This window comes from Anguilla rostrata, chromosome 5, assembly GCF_018555375.3.
Source record: "Anguilla rostrata isolate EN2019 chromosome 5, ASM1855537v3, whole genome shotgun sequence".
NCBI lineage: Eukaryota > Metazoa > Chordata > Actinopteri > Anguilliformes > Anguillidae > Anguilla > Anguilla rostrata.
In genome coordinates, this window is record NC_057937.1 from 39499704 (window position 1) to 39521746 (window position 22043).

At 45.9% G+C, this 22043-nt stretch overlaps 1 protein-coding gene across 1 annotated transcript in view; it reads right to left on the bottom strand.

The window, feature by feature from the left end:
* LOC135255253 (homeodomain-interacting protein kinase 3-like) overlaps positions 1-13034 on the bottom strand; it is a 50859-nt gene extending 37825 nt beyond the window's left edge. Inside the window, 3 exon segments of the mRNA XM_064336159.1 lie at positions 1812-3072; positions 12658-12706; positions 12708-13034. Of these exon segments, the coding sequence (XP_064192229.1) occupies positions 1812-3072; positions 12658-12706; positions 12708-12737 (1340 nt within the window). The 5' untranslated portion in view covers positions 12738-13034.
* Positions 13035-22043: the final 9009 nt, after the last annotated feature.

The following is a 22043-nucleotide window of genomic DNA, read 5'->3' on the forward strand; positions in this document are numbered from 1 at the left end:
GTTCGAGGCTGGGAGGCGAGGGGGGGCGAGAGGCGGACCTTCAACTGGAAAAAGGCGCGCGGCTCGCGCCCGTTTTTCCTCGCTGCTCGTCGAAAGAGGTGAAGCGAAAATCCTTTCTTCCAGACCTGCAGGCATAAAAGGCTTTTCCTGGTAGAACGCGGGCAGGCCTTAATTACAGAGGGCCCGCTTTAATTAGAGACGGGAGGGAGGCCCGGAGACGGCCTCTGCTGCTGCTGCCGCTGCCGCCACCGCAGCGCTCCGACGAGGCACAGCGAGGGAGGGGCGGAGCCTCCCGCGAACCAGCCTTCCCGTCAGAGCGCTAACGGTAACCGCCCGCGAACCAGAACCCCTCACACCTACGCAGAGGGACGCAGGAACAGCCCTCCTTCCCATACAGATACGGATCTACACGATGCAGATACGGATCTCTTAAAAAAACCTGCGATGACAGGGTTTCCTGCACCGAAGCGGCCTCATCTGCGATGCTCTTCTCCGGCACAACTAGTCCAGCTGCATACGCGCGCGAGCACAGAACTGGCCCTGGGAATGTTCTTTTCCGAGCGAGGAATGTCTCGAGGAGGCGGCTGGGTTAAAATAGGTCGTTCCTGGAAGTTACGTAACGGCAGGCCTAGCGTTCTATGCGCTTTTAATGTGCCCGCGTAAACAGAAAGGGTAGCGAAAGAAGAATTCCTGCAGACGATTTTCCATTCGCCGATCCAGAAGCACGCGAGACATTAGAAGCGTTCCTTGTGCGTGCAGACGTATCTGCTCCGCGGTTATGTAACGCCACACGTTCGGGCGCGACCGTCTGGCCACGGGCAGGAGCTGGAATGCGATCACGCAATCAGTGAAGAGTTGCGCTTTGAATTGACTTCATGTTCTAGCCTACATTTTCAGATTCCAATCGCCTCTTAAAACCAGATCCCCTTAAGAGTCCATAAAACATTGAGGACTGTTTTCTATAAAGCTTACAAATGAGCAGACCAGACAGTATACTTGCATTCACATCTGTGTCAATTCAATTTATCTTAGATAGCGTTCAATTTTTTTTCCACTGAATCCAGCTTTACTGACAGGTGAGTTCTTGAGCGCAAATAAACAGAACTGATCTTCATCCCCTCTTGTCTCCTTTCTCGCGCAGAGCGGGAAACCTGAATGGCGCTAGCGGCGTAGCATAATGACTCAGGAACTGGGCTCGGAACTCAGAAGGTTGGCAGGGTTGATTCCCCAGGTGGGGAACTGCCGTTGGACGCTTCAGAATGCATCCATAAAGGCTGTATAAAAGGACACTGCGTAAAAATAGCATACGTCGCTCGGCTTAAGATCGTCTCAGTGCCAGTAAAGCGGTGCGGCGTTTACCTCCTGCCAGGAAAATTATGAAGTTACGTTTTCTCTGCGGTCACTAAATGGCTTCTCGTAGTACAGGATGTTGTTTACATCAAAAGTTTCAGCTTCCTCGCCCGTGGCCTAGTTTTAGCTTCACTGTACCTATAAACGGTTTCGAAAGAGCGAGCGAAACACACACACATTATCATCTTCAAGAAAAAGCCGAGAAGCATCACAAAGGCTGAGCGACGCTGAGGCCCACGTAACGCTACTTTCAAAAACGTTGCCCTACGATAGGCCGACGAGAATCGCGTAGAGCTCCACAACTGGGAGAGAGAGAGAGCAAGGCTGAACGCATCACAGCTTTCTGAAGCAGCATCAACACAAAAGCAATTGTCACGGACACGCCTACGCTGGGTCCCACAGCCGCTGAGTCGGGAGCGCCACGAGCCCCGCCGAAGCCCGCGCCCGGCGGAGCGCCTCACCTGTAGTAGCGCGACTGCAGGTACGTGGAGCACACGGCCTTGGAGACGTGGCTGGCCGAGCCGAAGTCGATGACCTTGACCCGGTAGGGCTGGCGCACGGGGTCCACCAGCATGATGTTCTCGGGCTTGAGGTCGGCGTGGATGAGGCCCAGGCTCTTCAGCTTCCTGAGCGCGGTGGCCACCTGCTGCAGCACGGGCCGGATCACCTTGAGCGGCAGCGGGCTGAACTTGTTCTGCTTGAGGAAGTCGTACAGGTTCTGCTCCAGCATCTCGAACACCAGGCAGGTGTGGCTGCGGTGCTGGAAGCACTCGAAGGCCCGCACCAGGTTGTTCTCGTCGGCGTTCTCGCCGCTCAGCCGCGCCAGGATGCCCACCTCGATCTGGCCCTGCCGCGCGTACGACGGGTGGTTCTTCAGGATCTTGATGGCCACCACCTCGCTCGTGCCCCGCTTCCAGCACTTCACCACCTGGCCGAAAGTCCCCCGGCCCAGGAAGTCCAGCACCTCGTAAGTGTTCTTCATGGAGCACAGCACCTCGTGCTGCACCAGCTGGTAGTCCCCGTCCCCGCCCCCCGCCCCGCCCTGCTTAGAGGGCCCGCCCCCCACCCCGGCTCCCGCCCCCACCCCCACCCCCGCCCCCGGGTTGGCCACACTGGTTTGCAACATCGCAGGCAACATGGACAGGTCCTCCACTATCTGCATGGCGCTCTCCCGGCTGTCCAACTCCTCGCTCTTACGTTTCAGCCCGCATCTCTGCGGACCGAGAGCCGAGTTCAAACCTGCGCCGCCGCCGCCGCCGCCGCCGTCCTCGTCCGCCGCCTTGTCTCCGCCCCCTCCCCCTCCTCCCCCTCCCCCTCTTCCCCCGCTGCTCCGGTCACCGTCTCCGCCTCGCTCTCTCGCGGCTCCGCTGCCGCCTTCCCCGCCCTCCTGCTGCAGGCTCCGCCCCTTGCCCTGCGAGGGGACCGCCCCTTCCTGGGGCTGCTGCTGCTCGCGGTGCGCGCCGCTCAAAGACGCCGCCTGAGGCGGAAGCTCCGGCCCGTCTCGGGGTCTGGCGCCCGTCGAGTCCTTAGTCTGAAACGAACAAACGCTTTTGGTGGGCTTGGCGATGCCGAGGGTTCTACCATTCAAATAGGTCCGCGGGTGGGCTCTCTCATGGTAAACGCAGCTGCTGGGCTCGACTTTCAGTTTCTTCACTCTACAAAAGGCACTTGACTGGGTCTGATAAACATGTGGTGGGTAGACTAAGACTTGTGAGGCCATACCTGTGGGGGAACAGAAAAAAAAAGGCTGGAATTAGTGCAATCTCAAACCGGCTCCATGCACACGTTTTCAAAATTCACCCAGTGGGCACACAGAAAATGAATTCTTGCTCAACTGCAATTTGATTAAACACTTCCCGTGTCGTGCATACAGGAAATGCACCAGAGTAGGATATCGAATTAAGGATCCCAGGTCAGCTGATGTTGGGATTACTCACACAGGCCACATTCAATTCAATCACAGAATATGACCACAAATTCACTGGACGCGCATTGCCATCGCAAGGATGTTCGTTTATAATGAAGACCAACGATCAGCTATTAGCACAGCGCAATATTAAACTCCGATTCATCTCCTATTGTCACTGCCTTTAATATCTAAAATGTCTGACTGCGCGCCGCTCCAGATCCGAGCCACGCGGTAGCGTCTAATCACATTTCAGCACCGACGCGCAATCCGTCAAGAGCCGCCGCTGGAAAAGTACTGGATGAGGAAAAAAGCTATTTTTCATGCAAACTCATTTTGTAATGTTTGCATGTGAGATTTCATAAGGCGGGCAGGAGCTTAGGCAATGCCGCCCTGCTGTTGGCACATCGCAAACACAGATAAGTGCAGCGCCGTCTTTTTGTTTTTTTTTCCCCCGGGTCCGCTCCGACACGCACGCAGATTCCACGGCCTCGAGAATCCCGCGCCGGGCCTCGAGCGCGCGGGGGGGGGGCGTCATCGCGCGGACGCGGCCGTCCCGGATGGAAAAACACGCGCGGCGTCCAAGGGGGGCCTGCTTTTTCCCCCATCTGCTACTGCGGGAAGGGGCCTCAAACCGCTAACTGGCTTCACCTGACCTTTTATGGCCGGCTTCCCAGCAGAAACCTTGAGGCCTCAGGGGGGAATTGGCGACTGGGATCACATGACCCTCGGAGCGGGGAAGGTTGGGTAATGAGTGTTACGCTGCCCGCAGCGGCGCGGCGAGCCAGCTTCTGTAAAGAGTGCCTCCCGACAACAGCGCCTTGGCCCGTTTCCTCATTTCCCACAGCAATGTGACACTCGCGCGTTTCTCTACAGCCAAAATATTTAGACAGAAAATGGGGCAAACGGCGTGGCAAACCGTATTTAATTTCGGTTGGGTTGCAGTTTGGGGCCGCGCCCGCGGTGCCCCTGGCACGCTGAACCGTCTCCGCAGCTGCTGGCGTGCCCGCCAACCCAGTTCTGCCGGAGCCGCGGAAGGAGCCGCAGCGTACCTGGCAACGTTAGCCTGAATCAAACAAGTAGCCCATTCGACAATGGAAGACAACTCGCCGTACTGCTGCGGCAGAATCATCGATTACCTTCTCGAGAAACCGCGGCGTCGGGCATAGTTTCAGATTTAGGCACCGCCACGAACTCCAGTAACGAGGCGCGACCTTACTCGAAAGCCAACGCTCGACAACGGCTCCCGTTTCACAATTAGTCTGACGACGCTACGTGCTGCAAAAGCACGTATCGCATAAACGAAACAACCAAGAGCCTACCTTTCTCTCCTCTTTTTGGTCCTCCATTTTACGTTCCTCAACCCAATTTAGGGCGTGAGCCCGAAAGAGAAGCGAGGGACCCTCAACGTAGAACCGATCGATCAGGCATCTTGCGAGAGAGAACGTCCACGTCAGGCTGCTTCGCTCGCAAGAGCCCAAGCGGCAGCCTGAGTCAAAGGGAACTTAGATAAGGCTCTGCTACTCAACAGGAGGCCACGTGACCCAGACCACAGCCAATTTCCTCTTTGTGGGGCAGACTTTGCAACTCAACCTTCTGTCACTTTTTTTTTGTTGTTTTTAAGGTTGTTTTTTTTTTTTTGCCCTGAAATACAGCGTGCTCCGCGAAGAGCATCGGACGTGAAGCAAGAGGCGGCCGGCTCACTTCCGCGCCGCGAAGCCAAAACAGCTGACAGCTGCGCTTTCAGAAGACGGAAAAACGCGAGCGACGCGACGACGCCGACTGGCGCGAGCTCTCCCGCCGGCGTTCTGCAGTCAACCGCGGTGGCGCCGAGGGCAGTCGCATCCTAACCAAAACCTGCGGAAAACCCTGACCGCAGGCAGGTAAGTTTCACCAGTGGGCGTCAAATAACACACGTTCTCAGCGACGGCCATTTTCTGATGAGCTAAACCTCCCCGAGCGCTGGAAAGAAACCTGTAAATTTAGGAGAAACCTGACCTACACCGGGGTTTCCCCACTGCAGATGACTAAAGATGACCAAAGATCTCAGGAGAGAATGGGAGGGTTCTTCACACAGGGCTTTTCGAGGGACGTGAAATACATGTCACTTTCATTCGTTATTCGAATATGTCCGACGTGGATATTCCCAAGCCTCTCTTTAAAAATTCTCTAGTAAATCTGAAAGCATACTGAAACAAAGAATAATTTTAGTTTTGGATCACTTAGCGCGCAAATCCGGGCTTTCCAGACTCGGTCATGTTATGTATACGTTTAAAAAAAAGGTGTTGGGGGGGGGGGGGGGGGTTATCTCCAGTAAATTGTGTCAGCTCTGTGTCAGGGACTTCCACTCTCCCAGCGACTGAGTCAATCAGAGAGTCTTACACATCCAGCTGGCCGCAGCCGCTCGCTGTGTGGGCTAGCTCCGCGCGGCAGCCAAGAATAACCGCGCTCGCGGGAAAGAGGGTGCTGCAGTCTGTGTCGCGCGCTCACGGCCGGGGGCCGGCACAAATACGGCGCATTGTTCCCCCCGCAGAAAACCGCTCCTCGCCGTCGACGGGCTGCACTCTCGCGGCTGGAGGAAGCGGTGGGGGGGGGGGGGGATCAGTCCCGGCTTTTCCCCCCGTGCGGACGGTAAGCGAGGCCCACCCACCCGGACCGGACGGAGAGGCTCGATCTCCGACGTTCGCCGATGGAGAGCCGTTTCCGAACCCGCCCGCAAAAGCCAGGCTCTGCAGACGAGCTGGTCTGAGGGCAAACAGCCCGGAACAAGCGCTCAGCAAGGAGGAGGTGTGCAAGCAGCAGCCCCACACTGAACTGTGGAGAGAGAGAGAGAGAGACAGAAAGAGAGGGAGGGAGGGAGAGAGAGATGGGCTGGGTTGTTTTTATCAGCGAGAAGCAAACCCGTCGACTGCCCGCAACCCCGTTCCGTTCCCTGCTGGCACGCAGGCGCCCGTGCCAAAATGTTTTTTATCAGAAGTTCTACGTGCTGCGCCCAGTCTGTGGGCAAAAGCCACCAGCTGGTACGGCGGTTCACCGACAGACAGAGAGAGAGAGAAAGAAAAAAACGAGACTAGCCTCGGGCGCTAGCAGGCCGGGAACGGAGCCCGGCTGTCTGTTAGTCTATCAGACGAGCGGCTTCGGGGAGGCGCCTCGCTCGGCCGCTCCGTCGGCAGCGCGCGTCCAGTAAATATTAACCCAGCGGCCGCGGGGCTCACAGGACGCTGGACACGAGAGAGAGAGGCCATGGAGAGACACAAAGGACAGCAGAGAGAGGCCTCGTTTCGGCGTTGAAGTATTTATGTTCCCGCACAAAGGCACGCAGAGATCCTCACGGGATCCGCATCGACCAGGAAAAGGGCCGTTTTAGCAACAAGGGAAACTTTGTTTTTGCACCAGAGAGAGAAAAGGAGGGGGGGTCGGTTTACATTTTTGCTAGGAGGGAGCTTTTTTAATGTTTAACAAAAATGCGGTGCGCACGATGTGTACCGGCTGACCGGTCTAAGTAATCGCACCCGCTTTCAAAGCCCGCTGCTGCGGTCGAAAGCGGCTGGTATCTTATCAGACGTTCTGCCCAGCGATTCCAAATGCCCCAATGCGCAGAACCATATGTTGGGGACAAATGAAGACTCGCTGGTCAATTCGACCAGGTCTCGTTTGTTCCTAGTTCCTAAGTTTGTCCCTACACACCGCATGCCAAATTCATGAGGGGACGGTCGCTAAGCCAGACGAGAGGTGCTACCAGGGGCAGGCGCGCTCGGTTCTCAGAAACCGCCCCCCCCCCCGTATCTCCTCGCGGCTAAACGGCCGCGGCTCAGGCGCTAAGCGTTAGCGCGCTGCCCCCCTCGCAGGACGGGGACTCGCCGTGCGTCACGCTCGCTAAGCCACATCCGTCAAGCTGCGCGGTGACGTGGGGAGAGGCCAAAGCCTCCGCGCTTTTCCAGATAAGATAAATCCGGGCCGGTCTGGCGTGAGCCTGAGGGACGGAAACCGCCGGAATGTTCCGTTTAAAGGACCGGGCGTGAGCGGTGGGGACCAGGCCCGTCGTCAGCGTCACACACCAATGAGGAAAAAAACTGCGCAAATAAAAGTCCTTCAATAAATTAGAGCTTGCATGCGTGGCAGCTGCTAGGCCTGCTGTTATTACCGCCCGTAGCCTGACACTCCCCTGCACCAGGTGGAAACTCCTCGCGCGGTGTCAGGTTACCGCGACTCAAGGTCCACGGCCGCTGGTAATTGCTTCTTGTTGACCTTTTTACTGAGTCAGGACAATCCTGTGGTGGTGTGTGGGGTGTTGTGGAGGGAGGGAGGGGGGGTCGCAGAAAGCACCCGAAAGGTGCGAACGCCCCAGTGGAGCGGCGCAAGGCCACAGATTTCTCAAAGCCGGAGGCTCCCCTCCGTTGCGCGGGTCCAAACGATGGACGCCGTGCTGAAGTGCTAATTGGGAACAAAAACACCTGGTCAAAATATGAGCCGTTTATGCGTCCGCCTTGCAGGGAAGTGGCTTCCTGAAGCTCCCCGCTGCTGCAGCAGCAGGCCTCCTTAAACTCTGCACAGTGTATCTCTCTGTGGCGGAGCAAAAAAAAAAAAAGGAGAAAAAATGCCAAGACTCCTTTAGCAGTAAACACAGGAAAAGGCCAAGGGAAGCAACTGGAATGGTACATTTCCAAAACATCCACTCTTGTGCCGAAATGAACAAACCGTTTTTTTTTTTTGGTATTATTTTTAGATTTGGTGGGAGCTCGGAAAAAAACGTCATGGTTTGAAATCGCACGCTCTCCGTTACGACCACGCGGCACCGGAAGGCCGTTCGACTGGGACTCGGCCGCAGGGCTTCCATCTCAACGAGCCCCCTCAGGAACAGGCGGATAAGATGGCGTCCCCCGATACGGCCCCGAAGACCAACCACAGGGGAGCTCTCAAAAACCCCCAGTGTGGTGGAACATTTCTGTCATATTACCATCAAGTTAAAAAAAAATTTCCCCCTTCGAATGGAAACGCTCCACCAGCCGCAAGGAGTTCTCTGACAAAGGTCAATGCGAAAGGCCATTGGAATTTTATACATGCGTAAATTACAAAACGATTTTAGGATGGATCTGTACACATTGTACAGTTAATAAACAATATTAATCTTCCATCAGGTGTATTACTTCAAATTCGGTTTGCTCAATGATATGAATGAATAATTTGATGTTGAGTTTACAAAATTCCAAAATTGTTCTTTTCCAGCATTGGAAACATAAAAATTTTAAAAACCTTAGCTGGTGGAAATGTATATGGAGAAACTAAGAGGCTGGTGTGGCTTACAAACCAGCTCTGCACCATGGCGACGGTCACATGGCCTGTGCATGCGGTGGCAGACTCAGACGGCCCAGAACAAACAATCCCCCTGAGCCGTGCCGTCGTGCGACGGTGGGCCGGAGCGACCATCTGCCACCTGACACACCTACGGAGGACTACCGTTACCTAACTGAGCTAAGAGTTCCCAGCAGCCCAGCGCCGCGACCGATAAGCACCTGGATACCGTTCGGACGCACGGACGCCACCCAGACACCACCTGCCAGCCGAAAGAGCACCGCCTTAGCACACGGTGACTGAATGATCGGCGTACAAAGGCCAGGCAACCCAATGACCACCATCTCCTCGCCTAGCAACCGAGTAAACACGGTGTAAACAAAGCCATGGAAACCAAATGGGAAAAGCGAGCTGCCATGACGTGCTAGCCAACCAAATCCACTGCCGTGATCACCTGAACAACACACAAACCACAACCATTACCTGAGCACTTGCCAAAATGACATGGCTTTGTATTTTTCTTTCTGTGCTGTGGCAGCAGTACTGCAGTATCCCAAAGAAAGGGGACAAAAGAATCAGAGCAGGGAAACTTTAGCTTAATAAGGGGTTCCTTATTTAACAAGCATGCGTATTGTGTTCACAAGACCCGGAGTATCATGTTCGCATGACGCCAACAAAGCACCGTTAAGTGTCCAGAAATAAAAATCTAGTGCATAGCAAATCAGACCGCGTGCTCCAGTTTTCGAGGAGACGCAGCAAACGGGAGTCGGAATCGCAACAAGCGCGACTATTGATTGCCCCGTCGAAATCGCAGGCCGTTCATGTGATTCTCCACGGGCCGCAGAGAGAGAGAGAAAGGGAGAGCGAGAGGGGTGTGACAGACTCAACAGCAACATTCCACAACTGCAGAATGTCTGCCAGCCATTTTGACATTACAGTAAACCCGGAGGCTCAGATTCAATCTCCGGCAGCAGATAAAAGTACGGGGGTGGGTTCGCGTCGAGTAAAAAACGGATCGCGCCTGGCGTCCGGCCGGGCCAAAACGCTCTACGGCGCCAGTCGGCTTACGCACAATGAGAAGTTTCCTTAAAAAACACTTCCTGAGATCACAAACGAGACGCGGCATAGGGCTCCGTGTCGTGGCAAGTTGCTGCTGAACAAATGAAAAGCGTAGAAATGGCTAATTAGAGGCATTCTCCGCTCCTCATTCCGGGATGATTCATTCCGTTTAAGGAGGAACGCTGCGAGGATCCTGAGTGGCGTGGCTTATTAAATGCACGACAGCACGGATCCAATTTGCGCCGTGTCATACCCGGCTACGACGGGTGAAACGAACTGGGCGAGGCACGGTTAACCGTAACAACGCCCTGGGAGGGTAGCCCTGAGTAAAGTTGGGTGGCTCACCGCTCCATAGCGCCTTCTATGGTGGATCGGACGCGTGCAATCTACATGGGCCAGGTGCATCGGCTGCACAATCGTACAGCACAGCAGAAGCGGTAGCTTAGCCGCTGGACTGCAGTATCGACAACAAGGGGAATAAAATGGGAGAAAAGCAATACCCTTTCCTAAAGGGAGTACAGTGAGGATTTCCTCATTGTTATATAAAAGCTGGTAGCGACCCAATGAACCCTACAGTAATGCCTCATAAAAAGTGCCTACAGAGTAGTTTTGCAGAGTGGAGGAAAAAATATCCATTTCATGCGTGTGAAACCCAATTCAGATGAACACAAACATCGCACCCGTGAATATCAGCACCTGGCAGTGGCGTGTGCATGTGCTGCTTTACAGCGGAAGAGTTCAAAACTATGAAGCAACAGGAAGCCAGTGGAGACACCTGACAACAGGAGAGACAACCTCTGTAACAATGCTCACTGAAAAACAAGAAGTCGTGAAACATGGAAGTTTCAACAGCATGTCAACACAGGTCTTGCACGAGATTTACTGGAATGCAAGGGGTCTTTTAATTTGAAACGTCTGGAAGAGAGAGTCCAACACAGAAGTACTTGACATGAAATCAGGCACGTGTACATTTATGCACATTTGTCATAAATTCCTTTCATTAATTAAGGGCAAAGAAAAGACTTTCTGCTTTTATACACTCTTCCCTGTTAGCTGACACATTATTGTGACACAAATGTGATTTCAGAATGTCAAACATAAATATTCATCCTTAGCTGTTGGTTTTTGAAATGTTGAACTGGTCTTAATTTAACTAGTAAACTCAAAATAAGCTCCTCTGCTTACTCGTGTAGAGTTACAAATTGGAGCCAGAAACAAAAACATGTGGGTCACAGTCAGTCAGGAATGACTGTAGTTTTCATATTAGAAACAGACATGCAGTTATTATAAAGCACTGTTGGTGGATAATTTGTCCATGAAGTGACCAATTACTTCTGATGTTTGGGCTCTGGGTCTGCCTTCTTTCTACAGCAGTGCTAACACGACATCACTGTTTCTCCACGTAAGTTCTTTGCAGGCTCTTCACATTAAACTTTGAAGGACTTGGTGTCTACCGTGATGACCAAACAGATAACAATTTGTCTTCATTTATGAGGAGAAGCTACAAGCTACAGTCTGCTACTGCCATCAGGATTACATAAACTAGTTACAAAAAAATGATGTGCTCATTTCTGTTATCTGAATCCTCACATGCAAAACAGCCCATTCGTTCCTTGTTTTGACAGTTCCGCTTCAGATATGACATGCTTTTGTTTTTATTAGGTGACCAAAGTACAGTCAGCAACTTCTTGCTAAATTTGCTAACATTGCTAACAGATATCTATTTGCTAACATTGGTAACAGCTATCTACATCTGTTGGTTTGGTTATTGTGACCATAAAATAAATTTTAAAATCACTTAACGGTGTCACAGTTATTTATGTTTAAATGAGATTAATTTAAAGGTCCAACAAGGTTCTTAAGTCTAACTTTTTACAGTTCACTTGCAGTAACCTTTTCAGAAAATGTGTAAAGGGGCCATATGTAAGCTGACTGTTCTGACTTACTGTACAATAAGCACACTGTAAAACAAAATTTTAGCTTACTCAAAAATTTGAGGAAACCCACTGCCTTTTGAGCAAAGCAAGACAAAATATTTCATAGTATGAATATTAGGCCGAATTAAGTTAACATAATACAAATCAGAGCTGCTAAAATGTTTTCTAAGTTACTGTCGCTTAATTGGTTTAAGTTCTGTTAACTTAAAATTCCTTTGATTCAGATAAAAAATTACTTAAAATTACTTGAGTTCACACAACTTATGTTTTATTATTGTATTAGCCTGAGTATCAACAGCCATGCTTAATTGAATTATTCAACTTACACCAACTTTCCAAGGTCACGATTACCAAGCGAGTTTATCTATTTAAAACACTCGGCGTTAAACTTATTCAAAAGTCAACATTAAAAAAAATAAATGCACTAGCTAAGTTAACTGTATCTAACGTTACAACTAAAAGCAATTTCAGTAGGATGACAATCTGACAAGATAGTAATAGTAAAAGTTATAGGCTGTTTGTTGACAAGGACAGTTTGTTAACGTTTTCACTTTCAGGACCCAAATGAGAAAACCTGTGGACACCAATACTGAAAATAAAAACAACGCAAAATCGTTTAGCTAGCTACCTAGCTAACTATAACGTCAGCTTAGAAACTAAATGGTTTTGTGCATAGATCTACATAACTTAGTTATGTGTAGTACCAATCATCTTAGCTTGCAATAACGGATTTGTTATCCAACGGCTAGCCAGTCAACAAACGTAAAGTAAACGAGAAACTAAGTTAGCTAGCCAAGTTAGCAACGTTAGCGTTAGCTAGTCAGCCAAATGGCATTGTCGTCATCTAGGCGGCTAGCAAAGTTATATAGCTAGTCAACCACCAATTTCTTCAAATTGAGAGAGTTCACGACTGTTTTGTTAGCCAATAAGCTACTAAAAACGATTAGATTTTCACACTGTTAGTGTTATGTTGCTACCTAGCTAGCGAACTAACAAGCTAGACATTCAGACAGTTGGCAGCTAGAATAAGGGAGACTAAAAATGTATGACATTTAACCAACTATGCACTACTGAGCACACAAATAACAAAAAATAGAGAGTCAAACGACTTACCTTCACACACAATAACAAGTGATAGAATCCACGGCTTCTCTGAACATGTTAGCTATGGAGTTATAGCGTACCCATACCATGCTCAGTTTGCCTGCACTGCTGCCATCTTGTTCTGGACAACAGGAGGGGAGACCTCGCTCTCGACAAAACCACCATCACCCACATTTTAAACTTCAAAGAACTCACGCATAAAATTATTCAACGGAATCAGATCAAGCCCTTCGCGTAGTTAAAGAGTTCTGGTTTCACTGAAGATTGTTTTTCTCTTGGTTGCAAGGGCGATAAAACCCATTTTCCCTGTTTTGAAAAGGGACCGTCTGTCCCTACGTCTTTCCGATCCCTCCCGTTCTCTCCGTCTGAATTAGGCAGGTTGCACTCTCAGCTGCGTATGGAATGTTTGTTTGCCCATGGCGCGAGACCAGATAAATCGATCCCAGATTTCACTGGACCCACGCGGACACACGATGCGCATATTGAGCAAAGCGTGTTTTTTGGCCTGACGGTTGACATAGGGAACAAAAATGTATGTAATAATAACATGTTGGTATGTGCCCCATAACAGTCATAAAAACGGCACAAATGGGTGGTGGAATATCAATTACAATGTATATCTTTTCAGCTTTCCGTGACTGGCGAGTATGCTCCTATGTTTACGTCTGTAAGACCATTGGAAGTATTAGATAATTAAACTGGGTAGTTTCTCTGACTCCTTCATTGGTTACTTAAATGAAGCGTTTAAATAGCATTTTGACGTTTATATATATATATATATATATATATATATTTTTTTTTTTTTTTTTTTTTTTTTTTTCCAAGTTGTCTGACAATGAACCGTTGTAGGCGTATTTTGTTTATCCAATTTCGTTTTACCAAAAATCTGCAAGTATAATTTGTACTAAAGCCAAACATAGACTTAACAGTAGGCTACTATGGCTTGATAGGCCTAGGTTACATAAGTGCAAACAAAACCAGCAGCAGTCAATTTTGCATACCTTTTTGATCCACTAACATAATTTGCAGAAAGCACAAGACACCAAAAATAAAAGTTGTAATCGTATCTTTTGATAAATTAAAGCAGTCACTTAAACACAGATTACTTCTAAGACTGTTGCAATGGTTTATGGCAAAATGGTGGGTACATTGTGAAGTGTAGCCTCATTTAGTTATTTTACATTTCACACTGTTATTTTACAAATATTTGTAGCAATCTTCCAACAAATCAGTAAAATTCATATTGCCTCAGACATAGTCATGTGGTTGTTAAGACCAATATCTGATTAATATAATCAGACTGCTTGAACACTGACGAGTTGCATTGTACAAGATGTTCATTTGATGAGTGATATTGATATGCAAGTTTCCAAGGAAACAGGCTAATTTTTCTCAAGATATCCTTCAATAGAACACATAATAAATTGTCAAAGAGTGTACTCATTTGAAATTCTGAGCATCCAGTACCTAATGAGAACTATCAGTAATACTGACAGATGTGAATGGGTTCTATTACCACAGTAGAATACTATACATGAGACTGATGACTGAAAATGGGTAATGACAAACATCTTTTTACACAGTCCACAGCTCCCCGCACATGTGTGCAAGAGCACACGCACACACTCTCACACACACACACACACGACATGTGAGTTACAAATCAAATGGCTGATTTGCTCTATGGATAATGCATTCCTTAAACATGTTGATTGTAAAGCCTGATTTAATCAGATTATCCAGTTGTAGTTCATAGGATTTGTGTGTCTTATCACAAAATACCACATCTGAGTGGGCTTCAAGTCTCAACACATTCAGTAGAGCTGGAATTCCAATGATGCCAACCTGATAAAATATACAATTACAGGGAATATTCTTTATCCAGTGCTGCCCTACAATGATAGTCTGTTCAGAGAAATAAAATATTTGATTTCCAAAGTATCATTGTTCTTATTGGTTTAGGCAATGTAGCAATGTAGACTCTTTGGTAAAAAAATAATTGCACACAAGGGAACATTCATAAGGCAGAAGGACTCCATGACAATTCCTGCAAATAAATGCATTAAACATACAGCCATGGCAATGTGAAATTGTATTTATGTTTTCTCTTTATTATAAAGTAAGTCCTTCTGACATCAATTAATACAGTCCCTTAAATAATAGGTAATTATATGTATATTTCTTTAACTTATTTCTCCTTGATATCAACATTGATTTATTCTTTAGTCAATAATATTGACCCAACCCTGAATTAGAGGTAACTTTTGAGACAATAATTGTATTTTCTATCAATATAGGAGCCCTTTTCTCTGGTCAGAACAAGTAGTGTTCATGAGAATTTGTGTTGTAAAACTACCCATGGTAAATACTACTGGCCCCATGACTTCAAGATAGGGCAAGATAAACAAAGCAATCCAATTCAAATAACTGCATTATGATTGACCAGCAACATATGATAACAGCTTGATTTGAGTGCACCACAATCACGTATCAATGGATTATGATTCATAATAACCTTAAAAGGCATACAGGATGTATTTTTTCATTGTAACTTTCCATACACTGTGAAGACGTAACTGCTCCCTGAATCAAAAGTATGTTTCCTCATCACAGAAGTCCTTTCTTTTTTGTGCTGTTTGCTATATTATCTATACACTAGGACTTATGTGATGATCAAATATCCATTTGACTCAAAATGTGGTAAAAATAAATGCAAGAATTTAGGACAGGGCACTTACTTTTACACAAGTACTGTAACAGCAATTAGATTCATAGCAGCTGGCCAAACATAGAATGCCAAATGGCCTTTTAGTTGGTCTGAGACAGAATTTCGTAATGCCATGCGCTTGGATTGAAACATAGCCAGCTGTTTACTTAGTCTTTCTGTCATTTGTTTGTAAAACAGGTTTAAGCAGACAAATGACTGTGTATTAAATTTTGTTTGGTCTAGTTTTGAAAGGCACTGTTACAGTGGTTGAAAGGCATTTTCGTTCAACTGAAAGAAAGTTTTAGGGCTAGTGTATTCCGCTTCTATGCTTTGAAGCAGCAACAACAGATTTCTCATTTTGGCATATTAGAAGAGCTAAGGCTGAGAAGTATCCAATCTACCAGGATGGCTCAGGCATTTTAAACCACATTGTTCAAGACAATGTACATTTTTCTTCCAAGGAGAAAAATGTACCATTACATAACACTGTATTTCTAATGCAATTATAAGGTAAGACTCACAGGTATTCTTTTGTGTACTGGAATAGGAAATGCTGAAACATTTTTCAGAAATATTTTAAATGGTGAATTTTGACCCAATCATCTAAAAATAGTATATTTTAAAATTTAAGATCCATCAAAATGGGATCAGTTGCAAGTACATGTTGCTGAGGAAGAAACAATTCACTAATAATTATTACAATACATAAAACATCACACTAATTCATCAGTGAATTTATACTACTGTACATTGCTCTGGATAAGAGTATCCACAAAGTGATTGTAATGTAATGAATTTCTTTTAAAGAAAGTTTCCTATGTGTGGAATTTTTAGTTTCTCTGAGGTATGTTAACAATTTCAGTAGAACATTTCGTTTGATCCAAAATACAAATAGAATGGAATATTACCTGTCTTCTGCTCCTCTCTGCAGTTTCCACCCCTTACTGAATGTGAATACTTTTTACCCACATATATGCTTTTTCCCGAGGGACATCATATACAGAGTCCCAGCATTAATGTTTGGTTTTTGACAACTCTGGGTGCAGTCTTATCCCTTTTGTTCCCCAACATGACTGACCATATACACAGTACTTTCATAACTCCCATTCCACATTCATCTCTAAAAAAAGTATGATTATAGCTCTCAATCGTATAAATGCATGTCTAATTTGCAGAACATACATTCAGAGTTTTATTTTGTCACATAGATGAGCACCTCTAAGTGTTTTGCTTTCTGATTATGAGAAGCATTCCAAAAAATGCTTGGAACATTTTGCACTAACTTTTTTTTGTGAAAATATATTACATTTGCTCCATACTACCTGATAATTAAAAAGCTGACGACTTTTCCTTTCTGCAATATTTAGGCACATATAAGTGCTTTACTAGATTTACACTGCAGTTAAAAGTGACCCAGGCATCTACACAGACAGCCTAAAAGCACTAGCGTAGGATAAAAAAAAATCTGCTTTGCTGGGTCATAAGTCACTGCTTGTATTGGGCAGCCAACTGCAGAACAGCAGCTTCTAATCCACCAGACAACTGTTAGCCTCAGCTGGGAATAAACAAAGTTTGGATTCAGCTGGTAAAACAGGTGTAAAACCATTCTCACTTACTGGCAAATAAATCCTAAGTCTGCATAGCAACATGGAGATTTTGTTTCTACAGAATTGCTTCTGCTTGGGTTGCTGTGACACTAAGAAGGTCATATGTTGTTATGTTAGGACACATTTATAACATTATTGCCTTCTTTATTTCAAAAACGTAAGTGTATGAATACAGTCTAGTGAATTTCTGTTAAAGCATGGTCACTGCTTGCCTCAGATTGTACCGATGTATATAGGCAACACCACCTCGAATTTAAGAATTTAAGCTTGAAAAATATTGCTTTTTTGACATTGCTACAAACAAATTATATATTTAAAGTCACTTGTGCAGCTTTTTTTGTTGTTGTATTGGATAATTTCTAAGCATTGAAAAGACATCCATTTTGTTCATTTAAATTCAAAAACAAAGCACACTGAGGTCAGATTGCTTCATGTGTTTTATATGTTGTGACGATCACCATGGTTGAGCAGTAGTACCTTAAAATTCCATTAAAGAGGAATGCTAAACAATTTCATCCCCCACATGCAATTATATGAAGCATGTTACTACTAGTTGAGGGAATAACATTTGAGTTTCCATTTAGTGTCCAAAGAAAGTTACACTGTAACTTGTAAAATGACCAAAAAAGTTAATTTTTCTAAAAAGAAAAGGTCTACGCTGTTCATTTTGAAAAACTTTGCATAGAACAACAAAATAACGTATGCATTCCTTGAGCAAAAGAGAAAGTAGTTGGTTCTCCTTTGTGCTATTTTTGCAGATCACACTCAGCTTTCGGTTCATGCCAATAGATCACACGTTGAAATGAGGCAACCTGCTATGTGGGAGGGGCCTGCCCAGAAGAGAGACACCTCACACCAGCCTGCAGTTGGCATCATGGCCTTCACATGTATAGAGAAGCCCACTGGCACAGCCTCCTCCACACCTGTTGTCATTAATCATTTGCAAGGTAAGCCTGCTCAATGTGCAAGTAACAGCAAGCTAATGAGATTTTTGTCTCAGCCTGTTTGGATGAGCGGCTCTGAGATCGTTTATTACGGTCTGCTCATAGCCTGTCATACTTAACCACAGAACTGTACTCTCAACCCCCTCTGCTCTCTGCTGTTGGGAAAATGTATTGCTGGACAGCACTACAGGTTAGTGTGGTGCAGTGCTATGCAAATAGCATGCATGCCTTTCCATGCAACAAACTAATGAGTGACTTTTATATCCCAAACATGTGTTGATCTTCTTCATAAACCAGAATGAATAAAACAGTCATTCAAGTGGGTAAATACTACTTCTAAAGCCGCGTTTCCACCGCAGGAACTATACCCCGGAACTAGGAACCTTTTGAGGAACTCAGTGCGTTTCCACCGCAGGAACTAGAGCCGCGTTTCCACCGCAGGAACTATACCCCGGAACTAGGAACCTTTTGAGGAACTCAGTGCGTTTCCACCGCAGGAACTAGGGTCTAAATTTAGTTCTGGGGGCTTTGTTTTACCCCCCAAAACGTTCCTGCTCGGGGGGTAGTACTTTCCGAAAGTACAGGAACCTTTTGGGTGGAGCTTGCAGCGCTGAACATTTCTGATTGGTCGAGTACTCGTAGCATTTGTGTTGTATTTATTTTCCGCCATTACCCGCCATGTTTGAAAATATGCAGCGGCAAACCAATTTATTTTCATAATAACTTCAAATCAAACTTGTATGTTATGCGGCGCAGTAGCCTACTTTTGGTTATAGCCTGTCAACGTCTTGGAATTATAACGTGTGCTCTTCTGTTCTTTTCTTGCTTTAGTATTCGTTTTATAAAATGCTAAGCATTCGTGGTGGGACAGCATATTACGTAGGCTACCAAAACATTCAAACGGATTAATTCGGTTGCTGAATATTTTCTTACGGATTTTCTTTGTTAGCCCGTTGTAATTGACTCAAAACGTTTGATACAGTTATGTGAGGTATGCGGTAGTTCTGCATAATTAACATTGGTGATACAGTACAAGCAAACTGGAAATCACCTTCCGCACTTTTTATCCGGGTAAAATAACAGGTTAATTCTAGTAATCTTCCCTTTAGCTTTTTCAGACTGCCGTAATTTTACTCAATTTTACTGCCATTTTTCAATTCCACGAAAAGACCAGGAAGACTATGGACTCATTTATGGTGCATGGTTCGCATCTGGAGGGCACACTTCGCTGCTCGGCTAGCAGTAACTTCGAAGGAAAGCAAACGGTGGCTGTACCACTACTAATTTACATTTTCACGCAAGTCCGAGTTTTCGTTCTATTCTTGTCATTTTGCGATTAGCCTATATGGAATTGACGACGAGAAAGTAATAAAACAGCAAATTGTTTACAACGTGTACATGTTTTCTGCTGTTAATGAATGTGTTTGAGAGGATATATGAAAATCAATAAATACAAAAGTAACCATATATAGTCATTGTTGGTAATGCGTTGTATATAAGTGGAATAAACCCCTTCGGGCTGTCCCGGTTATTAGAAAATAATGTAGGCTACTTCGGTGGTAGTATGGCGTTACAGAAGAAATCATATGACAGATGGACCGACGACAACGTCAGTGGGCTAATTTGCCTAATCTTCGCGGTACTTTAGACCCCGGTGGAAACGCAGACAACCATTGGCTGAAGGAACCTTTTAGTTCCTGGTAAAGTAGTTCCTGGGACTGAAAGTTCCGGGTAATTTTGGTGGAAACGCGGCTTAGGGTCTAAATTTAGTTCTGGGGGCTTTGTTTTACCCCCCAAAACGTTCCTGCTCGGGGGGTAGTACTTTCCGAAAGTACAGGAACCTTTTGGGTGGAGCTTGTAGCGCTGAACATTTCTGATTGGTCGAGTACTCGCAGCATTTGTGTTGTATTTATTTTCCGCCATTACCCGCCATGTTTGAAAATATGCAGCGGCAAACCAATTAATTTTCATAATAACTTCAAATCAAACTTGTATGTTATGCGGCGCAGTAGCCTAGTTTTGGTTATAGCCTGTCAACGTCTTGGAATTATAACGTGTGCTCTTCTGTTGTTTTCTTGCTTAGTATTCGTTTTATAAAATGCTAAGCATCGTGCTGGGACAGCATATTACGTAGGCTACCAAAACATTCAAACGGATTAATTCGTTGCTGAATATTTCTTCCGGATTTTCTTTGTTAGTCCGTTGTAATTGACTCAACGTTTGATGCAGTTATGTGAGGTATGCGGTAGTTAACTTAATTAACATTGGTGATACAGTACAAGCAAACTGGAAATCACCATCCGCACTTTTTATCCGGGTAAAATAACAGGTTAATTCTAGTAATCTTCCTTTAGCTTTTTCAGACTGCCGTAATTTTACTGCCATTTTTCAATTCCACGAAAAGACCAGGAAGACTATGGACTAATTTATGGTGCATGGTTCGCATCTGGAGGGCACACTTCGCTGCTCGGCTAGGAGTAACTTCGAAGGAAAGCAAACGGTGGCTGTACCACTACTAAATTTACATTTTCACGCAAGTCCGAGTTTTCGTTCTATTCTTGTCATTTTGCCATTAGCCTATATGGAATTGACGACGAGAAAGTAATCAAACAGCAAATTGTTTACAACGTGTGCATGTTTTCTGCTGTTGTTGCCAGTTATACATATAAATGTGAATGCATTCTGTCGCTTCGGATGTCAAGACATGAAAGCGAATGTTCGCATAAAAACATAATGAATGTGTTTGAGAGGATATATGAAAATCAATAAATACAAAAGTAACCATATATAGTCATTGTTGGTACACCGTTGTATAAGTGGAATAAAACCCTCCGGGCTGTCCGGTTATTAGAAAATAATGTAGGCTACTTCGGTGGTAGTATGGGGTTACGGAAGAAATCATATGACAGACGGACCGACGACAACGTTGCTTTTTCATACGTCAGTGGGCTAATTTGCCTAATCTTCGCGGTACTTTAGACCCCGGTGGAAACGCAGACAACCACTGGCTGAAGGAACCTTTTAGTTCCTGGTAAAGTAGTTCCTGGGACTGAAAGTTCCGGGTAATTTTGGTGGGAACGCGGCTTAAGTGTCCTAAACATATATAGTAAAAGAAGGATTGGAGCCCACACTCAGAATTAATATATATATATATTTAATACCTGGTAAATATCTTGGCAACAGCCCTTAATCATGGACATTGGAGGCAGACATGTTTTGGCCTTAGCTGTCCTCAGTGTCTCAATGCTTAAGTGAGAATACAGAAATATGATAAACATTGAGCCTACACTCACAGTTTTCTGGAAAGCTCCAGGATCACTTCTCCTCTCAGACCAAATCTGGGTGGTCTCCAAACCACCAAAATATTTTAAACAACCTGTTTAGACATTTTCACACCAGACCTAATGTACTATTTATATATTTTACATAGTGTTGTAGCTGCAGCTGACCTTTGTGTCAGCAGCCTTGTGGTTGTTAAGAGGTGAAGTAACATGTTTGGGTATGGTTTAATCTGACCTGGAGGAAAACAGCAGCAAGCTGGACTAGCCTGTCTGCATTTGCCACACTTTGCCACTAAGATGAGACCATGAGAGACCTGTGTGCTCAACACAAGGCTTACTCAAATGCATTGAGCAAGAAACAACCATTTTTCCATATCTACCTGGACATCTACCTTGGTGTGGTGGAAACAGATATGCATCAGGGTTTTGGGGTTTCATACACGTGTAATGCTCACTTGAGTATGAGGAATGTTGTCCATCGTTGTCATGTGCTGCTGAATGTCACATGCCAAAAACACATGACGTTGTTTGCGGTTTGTGTATAGCTCCTCTCTTCACAATTTTCATTAGATCAGATGTGCATCAATCCCACTCTGTTGGCTAGCTCCGAAAGAGAACAACAAAGAATAATGGTTAGCAAAAACTGGATATTTAGGGGGGAACAAGCCACTACCTTCACAGCACTGGTGTGTACTGTTGGAGAGGGGAGGGGGGAGGGTATTAAGATATTTTGCAAAGGACACATATTACACATTTTAGAAGGCCCTCTCTTACACAAAATTCACAAAGTCTGCAGGTCATTATGACGTTCTGATTCTCCCTGAGATGACGCAATATGTAGATTATAGGTCTGGTT